Genomic DNA, 18,778 nt, shown 5'->3' on the forward strand with positions numbered 1-18,778 from the left:
TACTTCACAAAGACTCCTTAACGCGTATAACATATGCGTATGGTCCAGAGAGTTTGCTCGCCCTTCTAAAACTAATTGAACACGGGAAAAACTTAACTGAACGCGTTGCAAACTAAGCAGTAATCGGCATATGGTTCTTCGAGTGAACTTAATTCGCCACGGCACGAGCGATTGGCCCGCTCAAAAAAATTACCTTCTCTTTTACGTTGTTCAGTATGCGTCTATATATATTCACGCCCGACCGGAGAGTTGATAAATTCACGAAATCGGCTTCCAATTTTGATCAGAAACAACAAAGGCTGTGGTCCGTATCTTAATTTAAACGCAAATAACCTCGAAAGCTTTGTCAAAAATCAACGCAGAAAGCGAAAGCTGCGCACTGATCCGCGTGCTGACACATGATACCTCGCATGGCGTTTTTTGTTACTAAAAAGTTGGGACGGAGTAAAAAAAATAGAAAAGCGAAAAGCTGGAACGCACCTAGTTCTGGCACGCATCGTAGTGTCTTTTCACAGTGGAGAGGTTAGCGCAACACTGCATCGGCATTTTACTTTTCAAACACAAGCGCAGCCGTTTTAACCCAACGCTGGGCAGCAGTTTCGTTTTCTGTACCAAACCAACATGGAGGACTTAGTTCTCGGAGCGCCGAGAGATGGCGCTTTGCATTTCGCATATCGCAGGGATAGACGAAATTCCAATTAAGCTGATTAATGAACTTGGCCCAAGAAGCAAGGAAGCGCTGATAAAAGCATTGGAGACAGTCATAACAAATCAGCGAATTCCGCACAGCTGGAGACAGAGTAAAATGAATTTTATTTATAAAGGGAAATGAGATAAGATGAACATCAAATCCTTCCGTCCGATTACGATAACGTCTGTTATGTATAGGCTGGCAATGCAGGCGGTGAAATTAAAAAAGCAGTCATGGGTACAAGGTAATCGGATACTCGGAGAACTTCAGAATGGGTTCAGAAGGGGTAGGCGTTTAGATGATAGTCTATTCGTGCTTACCCAATGCATAGAAATAGCTAAGGCGGAAAACAGACCTCTGTTTTTAGCCTTTCTGGACATAAGCGGTGCATACGATAACGTGAACAGGGAACTCCTGTGGAGCATATTGAAAGATTTAGGTACCGGTCATGAGGTAATTGATTTTCTACAGGAAATCTACCGAGATGATGAAGTTGAAATTACATGGGAAGGGAAAAAAAGTACCACAACTGTGGGGGTGCACAAAGGATTAAGGCAAGGTTGTCCTCTATCACCGCTGCTGTTCATGCTTTACGTGATAAATATGGAAAGAAGGCTAGAAGAAAGTAATCTAGGTTATAATCTGTCGTACAGATTAGGCGGAAATGTAGTTGAGCAGCGACTCCCGGGTTTAATGTATGCTGACGATATTGTACTGTTAGCAGATAACCAGGAAGATTTACAAACTTTGGTTAATTGCTGTGGAGACGAAGGAGACGCTCTAGGATTCACTTTTAGCGCAACTAAGTCAGGTGAGATGATTTTCAACATACAACTGCTCAGGTGCTTACAATACAAGGCCACGAAATACCCAAAGTGGCCGAATACAAATACCTCGGGATATAACGAAGGTCAGATATACACGGAAAAGGATGAACAGTCTCCTAGGGCAAAAGGACGAAGAGATGCCGGGATAAGGAAAGATAGGGCATTATGGGGGTACAACAAAAATGAAGTACTAACAGGTATTTGGAAAGGAATAATGGTGCCTGGGCTTACTTTCGGCAATGCGGTTCTGTGCTAAAGGGCAGAAGTCCAGTCGAGATTAGACGTAAATCAGAGAGCTGTTGGAAGATTAGCACTAGGTGCCCACGGCAAAACCACAAACGAGGCAATTCAAGGGGATATGGGCTGGGCATCGTTCGAAGCGCAGGAAGCTAAGAGTAAAATACTATATGAAGAACGCCTGAGGAAATTGGACGATAACAGGTGGGCAGCTAAGGTATTTAAATATTTATACAGAAAGAGCGTTGACTCGCAGTGGCGGAAAAGAACTAGAAAGCTAACCAGTAAGTATGCCGGTCATGAGTACGGAGAAAGAAAGAGCATTAAACGACAGGTTAAAAACGCGGAAGTTAAAAATTGCATGAATTCAATCCAAAAGAAACATAGTGTAGAACTATATCGATACTGGGAAAGGCAGATCAGGAAAGAATTTTTCTATGATAACTGAAGAGGCAGTGCCCTACTTTTTGAAGCTAGGTCAGGGTGTCTTAGAACGCGCAGCTACAAAAAAAATTTAACGAAGAAGATGACACATGTGCAGTGTGTGGTAGATCTGGTTTGGTTTGGTTTATGGGGTTTAACGTCCCAAAGCGACTAAGGCTATGAGAGACGCCGTAGTGGAGGGCTCCGGAAATTTCGACCACCTGGGGTTCTTTAACGTGCACTGACATCGCACAGTACACGGGCCTCTAGAATTTCTCCTCCAAAGAAATTCTAGCCGCCGCGGCCGGGATCGAACCCGCGTCTTTTGGGTCAGCAGCCGAGCACCATAGCCACTGAGCCACCGCGGCGGCGGTAGATCTGTGGAAACAATTGAACACCTCATAATCAAATGTGATGGTATCCATCCGGATGTCGATGCAGGCGCAGTCACTCTTCCTGAGGCCCTAGGGTTTAAAGATAACAATGGTCATGTAAATAGGATTGGTGGCTGAAAAGCAGAGATGTGGCATAAGGTTACAATTGTAGGAAACCGTAGGTAAAGATGATGGCGATTCTTAATGAGAATTGCCAATACAGTAAACAAAAAAATAATAAAGAAAGAAAAGCTGAGCATGGTGGCAATTGCCGCCACCCCGTTTCAAAGGGGGCGCTCCCATTCATCCATCCATCCATCCATCCGTCCGTCCGTCCGTCCGTCCGTCCATCCGTCCGTCCGTCCGTCCGTCCGTCCGTCCGTCCGTCCGTCCGTCCATCCATCCATCCGTCCGTCCGTCCGTCCGTCCGTCCGTCCGTCCGTCCGTCCGTCCATCCATCCATCCATCCATCCATCCATCCATCCATCCATCCATCCATCCATCCATCCATCCTCTATTGGTACCAACTTAGGAGATCAGCTTCCAATTAGTTTTGTGGTTCCAGCTGGCCGATCCAAATGGGAGTGCCGAAACCAATTAGAACCTCGCGAACCAGTTGGGGAATCCAAGTGGAGACCACTTGTGTCCAACTGGTTCCAAATGGAACCAAATGGTATGCCCAATTGGACCCACTGTTTTTTTTTGACAGTGACGTTGGATGGGCACTCCATGTGATGAAGACGCATGAATCAAAAAGCCCATTCGCGCTCAACAGCACTATCCCAAGACGTCCCTTGTTACACAAGGCTTTCAGTGATGTTATGTTCTGCAAAGGTTACACGTACATATCATGCTCAGAGATATGCAAACAAATGCACTTGATGAGCTGGAAAAACCTCGAGTTAGATTTTCGTGACCGTCATGTCCTAAATGGGCTCGAGAACCCCTACGTATGAAAAAAAAATTGTTGCAGTGTAGCAGTACGACTCTGAGCACATTTTAAAGGTGTATACACAGTTTAGCACGTGCATGAGTTGCTTACTAATTGTTTTCATACCTGCACTTGGGAGCAAATCTATTCTTGTCAACTAAAAGGACGCAATTTGTTACTGTTTACTTAATGAGGTGTGACTCACGACATAGCGTAAAATATCAACGCACAAATCGGCCGCGAAAGAACGGCTAGTAACAAATGCGCCGTAGTGGTCCGATGCCAGCACCCAGCGCGCACGACGAACAGCTGGAGACCCCGTCGACGCTACGTTGTTCAAGAGCTTCGTGAAAGAAGGTATTTTTATTTTATTATTTTATTCAATACTGCCAGCCTCCATTTGGTGGCCAAGGCAGGAGTGGTACAAGGGTACATCGTACATCGCGACAAAACAAAGCAAGTAAAGATGCGAATAAAGAAGCAAAAGCTAACACACAGGGTTTTATAGAAAGACAAAGAGCAAGGTTAAATGCACTCGGTTACCCAAACATACAAAAGAAAGCAAACAAAAGAGCATGAATGAATACACTGCGCTTAAAATGACGATATGACAGCAGATAAAAAAGACTTCTGATCTGTCAAACGGACCACGTCACACGGAAGCCCGTTCCATTCCAATATCGTTCTTGGAAAAAAAGAAAACTGATACGCTTTCGTTCGGCACCTTGGCACCATGATTGTCAAATTGTGTTTATTGCGCGTTGGTCGTGAAGTGCTGTATGCCATGTAGGTCTCAAAATGAATGTTTGTTAAGTTATTAACAATCCCATGCAACATTTTTAGACGGTGCAACTTGCGACGAGATTGAAGTGTCTGCAGTTCAGATTGCCTCAATAGATTAGTAACCGAAACGTGCCTTCCATATGCGTTGTAGACAAATCTAAGCGCCTTCCTTTGAACGCCTTCAATGCGCTGTACATCTACTTGGGTGTGCGGATCCCAAACCACATCTGCGTATTCCAGTAATGGCCGTACGAGTGCAGTGTAAGCTGCTAATTTAGTTTTAGATGTGCAGTGCCTTAGACGGTTTCTTAACAGCCAAAGCCTGTTGGACGCCTTTGAGACTATGTGCCCGATGTGCGAACTCCAAGTCAAGTTACTATTGAATACAACCCCCAAGTATTTGTATTCGTTTACGGGGGAGACAGCTGCACCGTTAATTGTGTATGTGTAATTAAGAGCGCACTTTTTACGCGTAAATGTCATTTTTGAGCACTTAGACGTGTTTAGTGACATTTGCCAGACTAGGCACCACCTTGAGACCTCTGAAAGGTAGTCATTCAGCACGTGGTGATCCTCCGCATTTTGAATAGGCAGATATACAACGCAGTCGTCAGCGAAAAAACGGCACCGTACAGGGGAGTCAAAGTTTAAGTCGTTTAAGTAAATAAGGAACAATAGTGGACCGAGAACGGAGCCCTGGGGTACTCCTGAGAGAACTGGAGCTGGCATAGAATTGGAACCTGAGATCTGGACGTACTGGTGCCGTTCAGAGAGGTAGGAATCGAGCCATTGAACAAGACGCTGATTTTGTAATAGATGTCTGAGTTTTATTATTAGATTACGGTGCGAAACGCGATCAAAGGCCTTCGCAAAGTCGAGAAATATTGCATCTACTTGCCCACCCTGATCAATGCATGCCAAAAGTTCATTGGTTGTGTGAATTAGTTGTGTTACGGTGGACAGGCCACGCCGAAACCCATGCTGGTTACTAGAAAAGAAGTTACTGCTTTCTAGAAAAGAAATCAAGTGCTTGAAAATGAAATGCTCCATAACCTTACCCGAGGTACACAGGAGTGAAACTGGCCTGTAGTTGTTTACACAAAGTTTGTCACCCGATTTGTGGATAGGGATGACCTTTGCAGTCTTCCAGTCAGCCGGAACTTCTGAATTTAAAAGACTTTCATTGTAAATGATGACAAGATATTTCGCGCACCATTCTGCGTAGCGGGAGAGAAACGCATTTGGGATGCCATCGGGCCCAGGAGACTTCTTTTTGTCTAAATTGAGTAGAGCTGCAAAAACTCCTTCAACAGATATTTGTAGGTCTGGTAAGATAAGACACGTGGATCGAAATTCAGGCTCCTGCCTACTGTCAGTAGAAAACACTGAAGAAAAGTAATTATTGAAAGCTGATGCAATGTCGTGAGGATCCTTACTTTCTCTGTTATTCAAACGAATTTTACTAACTGTATCCTTCTTCTTTGTTAAGTGTATCCAAAATTTGTGTGGGTCTGCGGTGAGAAAGTTATGCATTTTAACGTTAAAAAAAGTGTACTTAGACTGTTTAATTTTCATGCGCAACTCTGTGCGAAGTGACCGCAGGGAAACGTGCCCTGTTTTAAAGCGCTTGGATCCTAGACGCTTGATACGACGCTTGAGCTGGAGAAGTTCGCGAGTAATCCAGGGACTACTGCGATTCATTTTTCTAAGTTTAGTCAGCACGTATCTTGTGATACATTTGTGTACAATAGACTTGAAGTGCACCCATAGGTCATTAACTTTCATGAGACCAGCCGCGTGTTTCTCAACGAATTCATCGTAGTCTTGTTCCAATAAATCTAAGATACTTTCGTCTAGGGCATTGTTGAAGTCAAGAAATGGTTTTCTTAACTCACGGACAGGCGGTCGCATCATGTTACTTTTGAAGAGTACAGCTTTGTGATCAGAAATGCCTGGTATGATTTCAACGGAGAAGCCAAGTTTTTCAATAGTATCGGTAACAAACACAAGGTCTAGAAGGGAGCTTGAACCTGATGCAGTACGTGTCGGCCCCTGCACGACCTGCTTTAAATTAAATGCAAAGGCGATATCAAGCAAAAGATCAGAATTTTGACATGAAGCTACAGTACGCAGAAGTTCCCAGTTGATTTTTGGTAAATTAAAGTCACCACACATCATTACATAAGCATATTTTTTACCATGTTCTAACAAAAATTCGTGCAGTCGTTCTAGAACCGAGACGTCTGCATCCGGGGGTCTATACACAGAACCAATAAAAATGTTCAAATTGTTAAACCGAAGCAATATCCAAACCATTTCGATGCCTGTGTTATGAGGAATAACTGTGTAATCTAGTCCCTTTTTTATAGCTATGGTATCCGGAAACCACGACGCTCGCCGCAATACTCCTACACCTCCCTCCTTGCAAACACACGCCAGGACACAGACCGAACCTTTTCCGACGCCAGGCCGACAAAGACGATATTTAAGAAGAACTTCTTGTTGGGCGAGTTGGTGCATACTGTTGTAGGTACGAATTGCGCACAAAAGACACACACAGGAAAGCACACGAGAGAGACTGAAAGAGCGCAAACTCAGCGTTCAATTAGGAACAAAGAAGGAGCAAATTTGCCTGCTCATTGCATTGCATGCAACGGGTGTGAGCCACTGCTAAAAAGTATCAGAATTCTGGGCAGGAGCAAGAACAAAGTTTCCCGTGTAACTTCTAGAGGCATATCACATCAAGGCAAGAGGTGATAACTGTGTCAGTGACACATCCGTTTCATTCTACAACGCGGAAAATAATTTTTTGGAGCATTTCTGATGGTTTGTCGCGCAGGGTTTGATTTGCCGCCTTTTCCTCTCTTTCCCCTCTTTGTAGGCACGTGTGCACACTGCCTATAAAGCGGTACTGAATCTAATAAACACCAGTTGATAGTTTGCGCTCTTTCAGTCTTTCTCGTGTGCTTTCCTGTGTGTGTCTTTTGTGCGCAATTCGTACCTACAAAAGACGATATTGCGCGCCGCTTAGCGCAACGCATTGTCCTCCTCGGGACTATCGGACGCCGTGTGGCCTTCGGAACGCAGCTCAGCGCCGCCGAGAGCGGCTTCATGTTTCTGTGCTGTTCGGCGAGGTGCAAAAGTCCTCTGATCCAAATAATCAACGCTTCTTCGCGTGTCGAAGCGCGATTCCGGAGTGCCACCTTTTCGCGAGGTTCATTTTAATGCATCGATCGCTCCACGTAACGACATCAAGTTTGACGAACAAAATATCAAATAAGCGGTTATTCGCTGCATTTAAGAACAATCCTAGATGCGTGCGTAACGTCACGACGCGAGGCATGTAGATTTTGACATGCAAGGCCAAACACACCATGCTGAAAGCCCATCCACCGCCACCGAGAAACACGCTCGGTCCCCTAGTAGAGTGCACTCTATCTAGTACACTCTACCCCTAGCAACAACGACGCCACCCGCCTTTTTAGGCCTAAATTTTGACGGCACTTTCGTCACACACTTTTGGGAATACGAAGGGTCTCTTCTTTTTTCTTCTTCCTCCATGGGTAAAGTGTTCTATAACATACAGTCCATGGAGGAAGGAAGATTTTCCTTCCTCCATGATAGAGTCAATAGTTCTAGAAGGCCTTCTAGTGGCAAGAGCGAAGCGCGCTTTGACGGGAGGAGCTGAAGCAAAAAAAAAAAAGCAGCCGGTCGCTCGCGGCGCTGCCGTCGAATACTGGAGGAGAAAAAACCAGCCGTCTGCTTCGCCGCGTCGCTGCACTGAGCGCGTTTGAGCGTTGTCGTTGGAAAAAAATGTGCCGATTTCGGCTGTTTTGACTAGTTTGGAAGAAAGTATTCCGGAGAGGGACGCAAAAATGTTGAAATGAACATGTGGCCCCGTTCCATAAGAAGCCACCTACGAACACGCGCGCTGAACGGGACACACTGAGGAAGCATATATTGCTGGCCAAAAGCACAAAGAGTGAAAAAGCGTCTTGGAGAATGAAAGTGTAGTGCCTAGCAAGCCAGGCGGCCAACGAACGCGGGAAAAGGGTCAAACAAAAGTGATGAGCAGTAGAGAGGTGCGAAGGGGAAGAAGGTAAGACGTGTGGAATGAAACGAGGGGAGGGGTTGCGAAATCTCATTGGAAGAGCGAGAAAGCGGCGGTGTGGCAAGAGAGAAAGGGTGTGAAGAGGAGGAAAGTAATTAACAGAGAAGTGGAAAAGGAATAAGTGAAATGAGGCGCGAAAAAGTCTTCACAATAAAAGCAAGTGCCCATACGCTTTAAGCAAGAAATGTAAAGAAGAAAACAAATATAAAACTACGGGCAACGTCGAAAAGCTTAAAGACGCCTGACGACCGTCCAGGTTTACGGGGGAAAAAATGTCATTGCCCTTTATGTCGGAATAAATAAAGGAGTTTAGTTGAAGCGCTCGAACCGAAAAAAAAACGTGCAAATGGCAATACGCAGTCACGCAGTGCCGATCTGTTGCAGCCCATGGTTGCAGCCGATCACCTAGTGGCGATCCTGGCGATCAGTAGTTAAAACCATTAAAAAAATATTACTTGAAGTGCCAACAAAAAAGCAACATAGCACGGAGCCACCTTTTCGTCTCCAAAAGTAATTGTTATTTTGTTCTACTGTAACAGTGGCACCTATTATGGAATCTTTTGCAGGAGTCCACAGAAGGGAGAAAGTGACAGCACGAGTAAGTTCATAACACATCTACGAACGTTTGAAGCATCTCTTCAAATAAATTAAAATCAAATTGTTAAATTACATTCACTGAAGTCGGAAGTTAAAGAATACTATCCAGTGTGCTGCTTACCCGTGATGGGACCACCGAAAAGACAGGAAAACATGAAGGAAAAGTCCACAGGACAGTGGTTGACTAACAGTCACCTGTTGTAGTTAACAGCATAGTTATATTTTGGATGATGATCGGTGGTGTTGATCTTGTAGCCTTCTAATGGTTCGGTGATCCGGCGACACGTTGCGGAACAGACAGGACACTTCTTCGGGACTATGTAGTTTATTGCACGAGCGCTCACCAGCGACTCCTCTCCGAACCCCCTCTCAGACCTCGCTCGGTCTCCGCTGTGGTGCCGGCCGGTCTCTCCGGACTCCCTCGAGCTCCGATCTCCAACTCCCCCCCCGGCCGGTCTCTCCAAATTCCCCCTTTTCGCGCCAAAAACTCGTCCTTAAATGCACTTTCCCCGCATTCTGGGGACCACTTTTGTAACCAATAGGAAATGCGCTTGTCAGAGCCAATCAGGACAATTTCGTTCAAACTGAAGGAGCCAATAGCACGCCAGTGCTCACGGGGTCGTTGTTTTCGCGAGCACCGCGCGAATTCCAAGAATACGTTACGCATTTCCGCTTGGTTACAGCACAAGGCACAAACAAACACACAAAACGCCAGCGGCGGCACAGGGAAGGCAAACACTCAGCTCGAACCGCGCGCACTGTCCCGGCCGCGCTCTCCCCCTTCGTCGCTCGTCTTTGGGGCATCCCGTCCGTCACGCGCTCTGCAGTCAAAAGCAATAAATTTGCACGCGACCCCCTCTCGAAGCCCCAGGGGTCCGCGCATCGGCCGCGTCTTGTGGCCCGAACGCGGCCTTACAAGGCCGGGCCTCCTCCTTGCCGGTTAACCGTCGTTGCCGACATCTGCTGCGTTTGTCTCAAAACAAACCCATTTCGGCGGCGCCGGGATGGCGGCTGCTCAAGGAGCCCGACAAACAATTAACACACACAAAACCAAGGGGGCCAGGCTATCGGCTTCGGGGTGCGTGCACGATGGGTCCCTGAGCCGCAACCCGGCAACTCAACTCCTCCTTACCGAGAATGTTGTGTGTACACTCGCTGTACGCACAACACAAAGCACGTTACAACAATAAAGAGTATGCGGAGGTACATACGAATCAAAACATAGAGAAAAGCACACCCATAACACACAGCTACCACATCAACAAGAGAAACTCGCGTCTTAACGACAGTCCCGGCACATCTTGCACACTCACAAAGGCAATGTAAGAGAACAATACTTCCCCCTCGCAGCTCTAATGACAAATACATTCCAACTTATAACCAAGACACAGCATTTTCAGGGCACTTGAACATTATGTAACATGCACACGACGAAAGTTACAAGCAGTTCATACCACATTGTCTGTAATCACTGTAGCACAAACTGAAAAATCGACACAGTTTTCGCACAAACATTCGGCCATATCCATGTCGATAGTCAACACTGAGTTGTTCCAGCTCTGGATCCTCCACTTCCACCTGCTGCCTCCGCGCTTACTCGAGCCTATTGTTTCAGTATCGACATGCCATCGACGTCAGCTGAGTCGCATATGAAGTGCATGGCTCCCTGTTGCGACATGGCGAGGCAGCCAAGGGTGGAGTGGCCCTGGCCAGCGCGGCCGACGATTTCATCGATGTCCTCCCGGGTCGAATACACGCACCTGCCGTCTACAACGGAACATCGGTGCGGCACAGGCAGTTCGCGCAGAGACGATACTACGTTTGCGCCGTAGTCTATCTGGCTCACGATCCTCACCGGTGGTCAGTGCACGCAGGCCACGCGCCATCACGATGGACAAAGCCACGTCTTCTTTGGCCCTCTTCATGTTTTGCGTGCTCAACTGCGGTAGCGTGTTTGCGCCAGACGCCTTCCCCTCGAGCTGCACAGGCAAATGCACGCCAGGATCGCGCCGTGATTTGGAGCGCGCCGCAAACCTTCCCCGCGTTTCCGTGCTCTGCTCAAAGTACAAGACACAGACACTGTCCCCATCAGCTGATCTCCGTTCGTACGGCAATCTCTCCGCCGTAGCATTGCCCGTATCTGTGTGCCCTGTCTCAGAGTCAGCTCTAGTCAGCTGCGTCACCTGCTCCTCTGGCGATGCCGCCACCCCTGACGTCGCTTTTTGAACTTTGTCATTGGCGCAACATCCCTGCCATACTGTTTCCACATCGATGCGAAAAGAATGTTCACAGCGGACACTCACTCCTGGCGATTCGCCCGTATCCGCATGCTCATGCGGTTCAATGCAAATATCTTCCTTGTCCTCACGCGCCTCGGCAACCTGGGCAGTTTCGACAACAATCTGCATGTCACCCGGCCCGCTCCCAGGGATCACCTCAGTACCGGCAGGTAAGGACTGCTGTTCTCTTTCAACCTCGGCTGCCGACACAGCCACATCCGGAAACTCAGCAACATGCGGCAACTCAGCGCCTCCGATCCCTGCATTGTTTGCCGGGACCTGCGCAATTCGCTCTTTCTGGAGAGATTCTGGCATTTCCCTGTACTTTTCTTTAGCCATTGCGAGTTGGAGCTCGAGAGACTCCAAACTCACATCGTCCAGTTGATTTTCGACATAACCACCCCGCCTGGACCCAAAGGCGCGCCTCTCGTAATGCCCACTCGAACACCTCAGCGCGGCCATTACCTGCCGCTCCATTGGCACGCTATCGGTTTCAACCGGCCTCATGCCGTCGCAACTAGCCCGTTCATCTGAAGCATTGCTCTGCTCCTGCCTGGCCTCTTTTCTGCCTGAAGGGGGTGATCGGCTCTCAGTTCGCTCCGGCAGTACCACCACCTTCTCCGCACTTCTATCTTCCTGGAGAGATTCTGTCATCAGCCTGTACTTTTCTTTCGCCATCGCTAGCTGGCGCTCTAGAGACTCCAAACTCACACCGTCCAGCTGATTTTTGAGATAGCTACCTCTCCTGGGCCCCAACGCGCGCCCTGCGTAATGCCCACTCGAACACCTCAGCGCGGCCATCACACCTGCTGTTCGCTAACCCTGCGGCTCGAGCACTACGGAGGCAAGCAAAATGGGAAGGGGGACTCACTCTACCGTCGTGTCGGTGTCCATGGCTTCTGCGGCTTCCTCAGAGTCCTGTCACTCAGATACCGCCTCGTCCTTTCCAACGGCTGCCGCACTCTCTTGCTCGTAGGCCTCTCGTTGCCTCCTCGATGCTCCTCAGAGTTGCAGCGGTCTTCCTCCAAGGACACTCCTCAGCTTCCGTCCCCTCTTCACCTCCAACAGCTCCAGAGGCCTCGCACCGGGATGTCGCCTCTCTTCGCTCCAGACAGCCTCCAGGGTCTCTCAAAAGCAGCCCGCTTACTTTCTCCGCAACAGGCGCCCAGGTGTCGCGATGATCAATCGCAGCGGTGGGGACTCTCACCAAGGCGTTGCTCTCCGCAGGTGTCCAATTGTGCCCGTGCCCGTGTCCGCTCCGCAGGAAGCCGCCGGAATCATCCTGTCGACTGCGCCAGTTATATTTTGGATGATGATCGGTGGTGTTGATCTTGTAGCCTTCTAATGGTTCGGTGATCCGGCGACACGTTGCGGAACAGACAGGACACTTCTTCGGGACTATGTAGTTTATTGCACGAGCGCTCACCAGCGACTCCTCTCCGAACCCCCTCTCAGACCTCGCTCGGTCTCCGCTGTGGTGCCGGCCGGTCTCTCCAGACTCCCTCGAGCTCCGATCTCCAACTCCCCCCCGGCCGGTCTCTCCAAATTCCCCCTTTTCGCGCCAAAAACTCGTCCTTAAATGCACTTTCCCCGCATTCTGGGGACCATTTTTGTAACCAATAGGAAATGCGCTTGTCAGAGCCAATCAGGACAATTTTGTTCAAACTGAAGGAGCCAATAGCACGCCAGTGCTCACGGGGTCGTTGTTTTCGCGAGCACCGCGCGAATTCCAAGAAGACGTTACGCATTTCCGCTTGGTTACAGCACAAGGCACAAACAAACACACAAAACGCCAGCGGCGGCACAGGGAAGGCAAACACTCAGCTCGAACCGCGCGCACTGTCCCGGCCGCGCTCTCCCCCTTCGTCGCTCGTCTTTGGGGCATCCCGTCCGTCACGCGCTCTGCAGTCAAAAGCAATAAATTTGCACGCGACCCCCTCTCGAAGCCCCAGGGGTCCGCGCATCGGCCGCGTCTTGTGGCCCAAACGCGGCCTTACAAGGCCGGGCCTCCTCCTTGCCGGTTAACCGTCGTTGCCGACATCTGCTGCGTTTGTCTCAAAACAAACCCATTTCGGCGGCGCCGGGATGGCGGCTGCTCAAGGAGCCCCGACAAACAATTAACACACACAAAACCAAGGGGGCCAGGCTATCGGCTTCGGGGTGCGTGCACGATGGGTCCCTGAGCCGCAACCCGGCAACTCAACAAGCATGCTGCTTAAGTACTTACGAAATGCCAGTACATGGATGAGTTCGATTCCATCGTTTCGTTTGTATTTGTTTCGTAGACATTCTGGCTCTACGCACAGTGTCCAAAGTAGGCCCTGTAAGGCTTTCCAGTTGTCGTTGTGTTTGAGCAGATGCAACATGTGCTCAGGACCAAGGAAAGCATTTTGCTGAAGCCTTTCTACCTGCACTTTTCAGGGAGCCATTCTTACTCAGTACAGCGTAGCCAACCAAGCCAGTCTGGTAAGATCTCGTATGGCAACTCCGTGCTCCCTATTAGGGCAGCGATTTTACACTGCAGGGATTTTTTAGAGCGCAGCTCTTTGGCGTCCGTTCCTGGGTTTCGCGTCGTCGTCGGCGTCGGCGTCGGCCTCGTAACCAGCTCCGCCCCCAATGTAACGCTTTTCAATTGGTCGAAATGCTCGTGACGTCACAGTGCGCGAATTTCAAATGGGGCCAATTGTACTTTGGCTAGTAACCATGCAACCAATCAAAGGGATCGTATAGTGATGCTGCAACTAAGTTGGACTGAGTTTAGTTAACTGCTTAATTAATCAATTAGCCTAATTAATATAGAGGAGAATGAAGAGGTCAGAAGAAAAGAAAAGAAAAGAAAGACGCGCGCCGCAGCGACAACAGCGTCCGCGGAAGGAGACGCTGCTGAAAGAAACATAAGTACGAAGCCGCGTTCCCTCCACCACCACGCACTTCCCTACTCAGTAAGACGTTGCTCGTTTCATATACGTTGTGTCGAACATCCTAGACAGTTCCAACAATTCACAGGTTAATGACGGAACACTATGGATAGAAATACAAGAATATAAATATGAAATAGCCTAATTAACCTTTCTAGTTAGACCGCATAAATCAATAAAACCGAGAACGAAATTGGTCGAGTTGGGGAATCGAACCAGGGACTCCGGAGTGCGATACGAGCACGCTAGCCACTCCGTAATGCCAGCTGAATGGTTTGGAATGAACAAAGGCACGTCTAGCTAATACGGCGTCTTCGTTGACTCCCATCTTCCCCCTTTCCCTTACGGCGAGGTGCAGGTGTCCACCCAGATATGCGAGAGAGATACATTTCCTTTCCTCAAAAAATAAATTTACCGTCCAGCAAGGCGTACAGCCGAATTGGCGATGGCGTTCTGTGGACTCCCTGGCAGCGTTGCAAGACGCTGTCGCGTTCCACTCTTACAGGCGAAGCTTAACATGTTAACCACACATCAGTAACACACGCAGACAGCCAATGGACGCGTCATTCGCTGGCAGCACTTGATTCATCATTCACAACCACATTCTTAACGTACGCTCCCTTGCAGCACATGCCAAGGACATACACCACGATCACATTCTGCGCCATTCCTCTGTACTTTGCTTTGCTGAAACCTGGATGGATCCCGAAGAGCCTCTCGAAATCATAGATTTCCTATACTGCTGTGGTGCTCGCAGAGACCACAACAGAGCGGCGGGAGTCGCTATCTACTTGCGCACAGGTCTCTCTGCAATACCAGTCGAAATGTTTGGCACGTCACATGAACTTGGCGAACTGTGCGCCGCAAAGTTGCCCAACGGCTTGCTGGTAGTAGCTGCCTACTTCGCCCCTACCGCACTCACGAAAGACGTCGTGCACTTCCTGCAACTCGCATTAACCGTCCATCGATCCACACCGATGTTAGTAGTGGGGGACTTTAATGTTGACATAAAGACAAACAGCAATTTCCTAACACTTATGCGGGAGAACATCCCGTTCCTCTCGCTCGTAACGCGTCCCACGGCTGTGACAACCTCGCGAGGCACTTGTATAGATCTCGTCTTTGAGAATCAAGCATTGGTGTACCAAGTCGAACATATATCAGTCTATTTCTCCGACCACAAAGCTTCCTTCATGACTGTCAAGAACTGTTAGTGGAGTCTTTGTTAAAGGAATACGTGTGAAAAATAAAAAAAAAAAATTCTGTGATAGCGCATACATGTGTTGCTCGATTTCTTTGCCTCAATCTATCGAAAAGGTGAAACAGCTTATTTGCTGCGCTCAAATTTCGCATTAGGAAGTAACGTAATCGTCGGTAATTTTTTTGCATCATTTAATTTTTTTATGCTTTCGCATTCGTGTTTCTTTGATCCAGACTTCCGGGAGCTTGTGCGGAGTACCCTTGGTAAGCTATTGCCGGCATATTGGTTTGGAGAGCTGGTTCGCTGAAGCCTTAGCACATTTGTTCTTATGCTTTGCAGAAAGCCACACTTGTCAACTGCAGTCGGAACATTCTGGTAAGATCCGACATAAGCTCCCTGGTTCAGTGCAGAAGAATAATAGCATTGCCTGCACGTCTTTCATCTCAATCATTCCTTTGCATTGTCTGACATCTTTCCGTTTTTGTTCTTTGATCAAGACTGACCGCAGAGGTCTTCACGGACTGCCTCAGGTAAGTTCTTGCTGGCAAATTGGTTGGCAGAGCTGGTTCGCTCAAGCCTTGGTGCTTTCGCTCTTGTGCCTTTCAGAAGGTCACACTCATTTACTGCAGTCACAGCGTTCTGGTAAGAAGCGACATGCCAGCTCCCTGATTCATGGCAGGGGATTCATACCACTGCATGATCGTCCCGTCTCGTTCATCAATTTTGATTTCTTGATGTCTTCGTGCTTGTGCTTCTTTGGTGCAGATTCTCCACGGGGCCTTATGCAGAGTGCCCAGGGTAAGTTTCAGCTGGCATTTTGTTCCTAGTGCATAATTTCATTACCAGAGAGCTGGTTTCCTGAAGCCTTAGTGCAATATTCTTGTTCTTGGTAGGAAGACTCTCTCGCATGCCACAAGACAGCCAGCCAGGCCAATACTGTATGATGCAGAATGTCAGCAACCTCGCTTATGACAGTGAAATGATATCAACACCGGCATTTTTTCTTTTGTTTACCCTGTTGAAATGCTGCATTTATTCTTTCAATTTGTGTTGCACCCACAGTCTCACCACAGGGTGTGGCACAGAGTGCACGAGGTAAACCTTGGGAGGAATGTTTGACTGTTCAGCCGTATATCTGGAATGCGTGTAGAGATCTGGTTTATTGTTACTGGGCAGCCTGACGAGACCATCTAAATCTTGTCCGCTATCATTGCAGCATCACGTGCGCGGCCAGTATTCACCGGTGTTGGAAGCAACCATCGGCAAGGAAGTCAGCCAGCGTGACGACAACAATACGCCGGTGACGTCGCGTCCACCAGGGAAGCACCTGTTACAAAAAGGGCAGCGTTTCCACCGAGGAATCACTTGACAGCGGCAAGGGCAGCCTGACGAGACCATCTAAATCTTGTCCGCTATCATTGCAGCACCAAGTGCGCGGCCAGTATTCACCGGTGTTGGAACCAACCGTCGGCAAGGAAGGCAGCCAGCGTGACGACAGCAATACGCCGGTGACGTCACGTCCACCAGGGCAGCGCCTGCTACAAAAAGGTTGGTTTAGTTGGTTGGTTTAATGGGGTTTAACGTCCCAAAGCGGCTGAGGCTATGAGAGGGCCGCGTTTCCACCGAGGAATCACTTGGCAGGGGCAAGGGCAGCCTGACGAGACCATCTAAATCTTGTCCGCTATCATTGCAGCATCAAGTGCGCGGCCAGTATTCACCGGGTTGGAAGCAACCGTCGGCAAGGAAGGCAGCCAGCGTGGCGAGAACAATACGCCGGTGACGTCACGTCCACCAGGGAAGCGCCTGCTACAAAAAGGGCCGCGTTTCCACCGAGGAATCACTTGGCAGCGAAAGGGCAGCATGACGAGACCATCTAAATCTTGTCCGCTATCATTGCAGCATCAAGTGCGCGGCCAGTATTCACCGGGTTGGAAGCAACCGTCGGCAAGGAAGGCAGCCAGCGGGACGAGAACAATACGCCGGTGACGTCACGTCCACCAGGGAAGCGTCTGCTACAAAAAGAGCCGCGTTTCCACCGAGGAATCACTTGGCAGCAGCAAGGGCAGCCTGACGAGACCATCTAAATCTTGTCCGCTATTATTGCAGCATCAAGTGCGCGGCCAGTATTCACCGGTATTGGAAGCAACCATCGGCAAGGAAGTCAGCCAGCGTGACGACAACAATACGCTGGTGACGTCGCGTCCACCAGGGAAGCGCCTGTTACAAAAAGGGCCGCGTTTCCACCGAGGAATCACTTGGCAGCGAAAGGGCAGCCTGACGAGACCATCTAAATCTTGTCCGCTATCATTGCAGCATCAAGTGCGCGGCCAGTATTCACCGGTGTTCGAAGCAACCGTCGGCAAGGAAGGCAGCCAGCGTGACGACAACAATACGCCGGTGACGTCGCGTCCACCAGGGAAGCGCCTGCTACAAAAAGGGCCGCGTTTCCACCGAGGAATCACTTGGCAGCAGCAAGGGCAGCCTGACGAGACCATCTAAATCTTGTCCGCTATCATTGCAGCATCAAGTGCGCGGCCAGTATTCACCGGTGTTGGAAGCAACCGTCGGCAAGGAAGGCAGCCAGCGTGACGACAACAATACGCCGGTGACGTCGCGTCCACCAGGGAAGCGCTTGCTACAAAAAGGGCCGCGTTTCCACCGAGGAATCACTTGGCAGCGGCAAGGGCAGCCTGACGAGACCATCTTAATCTTGTCCGCTATCATTGCAGCATCAAGTGCGCGGCCAGTATTCACCGGGTTGGAAGCAACCGTCGGCAAGGAAGGCAGCCAGCGTGACGAGAACAATACGCCGGTGACGTCACGTCCACCAGGGAAGCGCCTGCTACAAAAAGGGCCGCGTTTCCACCGAGGAATCACTTGGCAGCGAAAGGGCAGCATGACGAGACCATCTAAATCTTGTCCGCTATCATTGCAGCATCAAGTGCGCGGCCAGTATTCACCGGTGTTGGAAGCAACCGTCGGCAAGGAAGGCAGCCAGCGTGACGACAACAACACGCCGGTGACGTCACGTCCACCAGGGAAGCGCCTGCTACAAAAAGGGCCGCGTTTCCACCGAGGAATCACTTGGCAGCAGCAAGGGTAGCCTGACGAGACCATCTAAATCTTGTCCGCTATCACTGCAGCATCAAGTGCGCGGCCAGTATTCACCGGGTTGGAAGCAACCGTCGGCAAGGAAGGCAGCCAGCGTGACGACAACAATACGCCGGTGACGTCATCTCCACCAGAGAAGCGCCTGCTACAAAAAGGGCCGCGTTTCCACCGAGGAATCACTTGGCAGCAGCAAGGACAGTCTGACGAGACCATCTAAATCTTGTGCGCTATCATTGCAGCATCAAGTGCGCGGCCAGTATTCACCGGGTTGGAAGCAACCGTCGGCAAGGAAGGC

At 49.3% G+C, this 18,778-nt stretch overlaps 1 protein-coding gene across 1 annotated transcript; it reads left to right on the top strand.

Annotated features, from left to right (window-relative positions):
• Nucleotides 1-924: 924 nt before the first annotated feature.
• Nucleotides 925-16,566, top strand: LOC149367449 (uncharacterized). Its single transcript, XM_089574270.1, is given in 10 exon segments — nt 925-935; nt 8,853-8,887; nt 8,944-8,975; nt 13,675-13,719; nt 15,606-15,635; nt 15,712-15,761; nt 15,763-15,787; nt 15,789-16,014; nt 16,138-16,170; nt 16,523-16,566. Coding segments are annotated over 10 exon segments (531 nt in total).
• The last annotated feature ends 2,212 nt before the right edge of the window (nt 16,567-18,778 follow it).

Source organism: Amblyomma mixtum, chromosome 1 (assembly GCF_055824585.1).
Source record: "Amblyomma mixtum isolate Tamu chromosome 1, ASM5582458v1, whole genome shotgun sequence".
NCBI lineage: Eukaryota > Metazoa > Arthropoda > Arachnida > Ixodida > Ixodidae > Amblyomma > Amblyomma mixtum.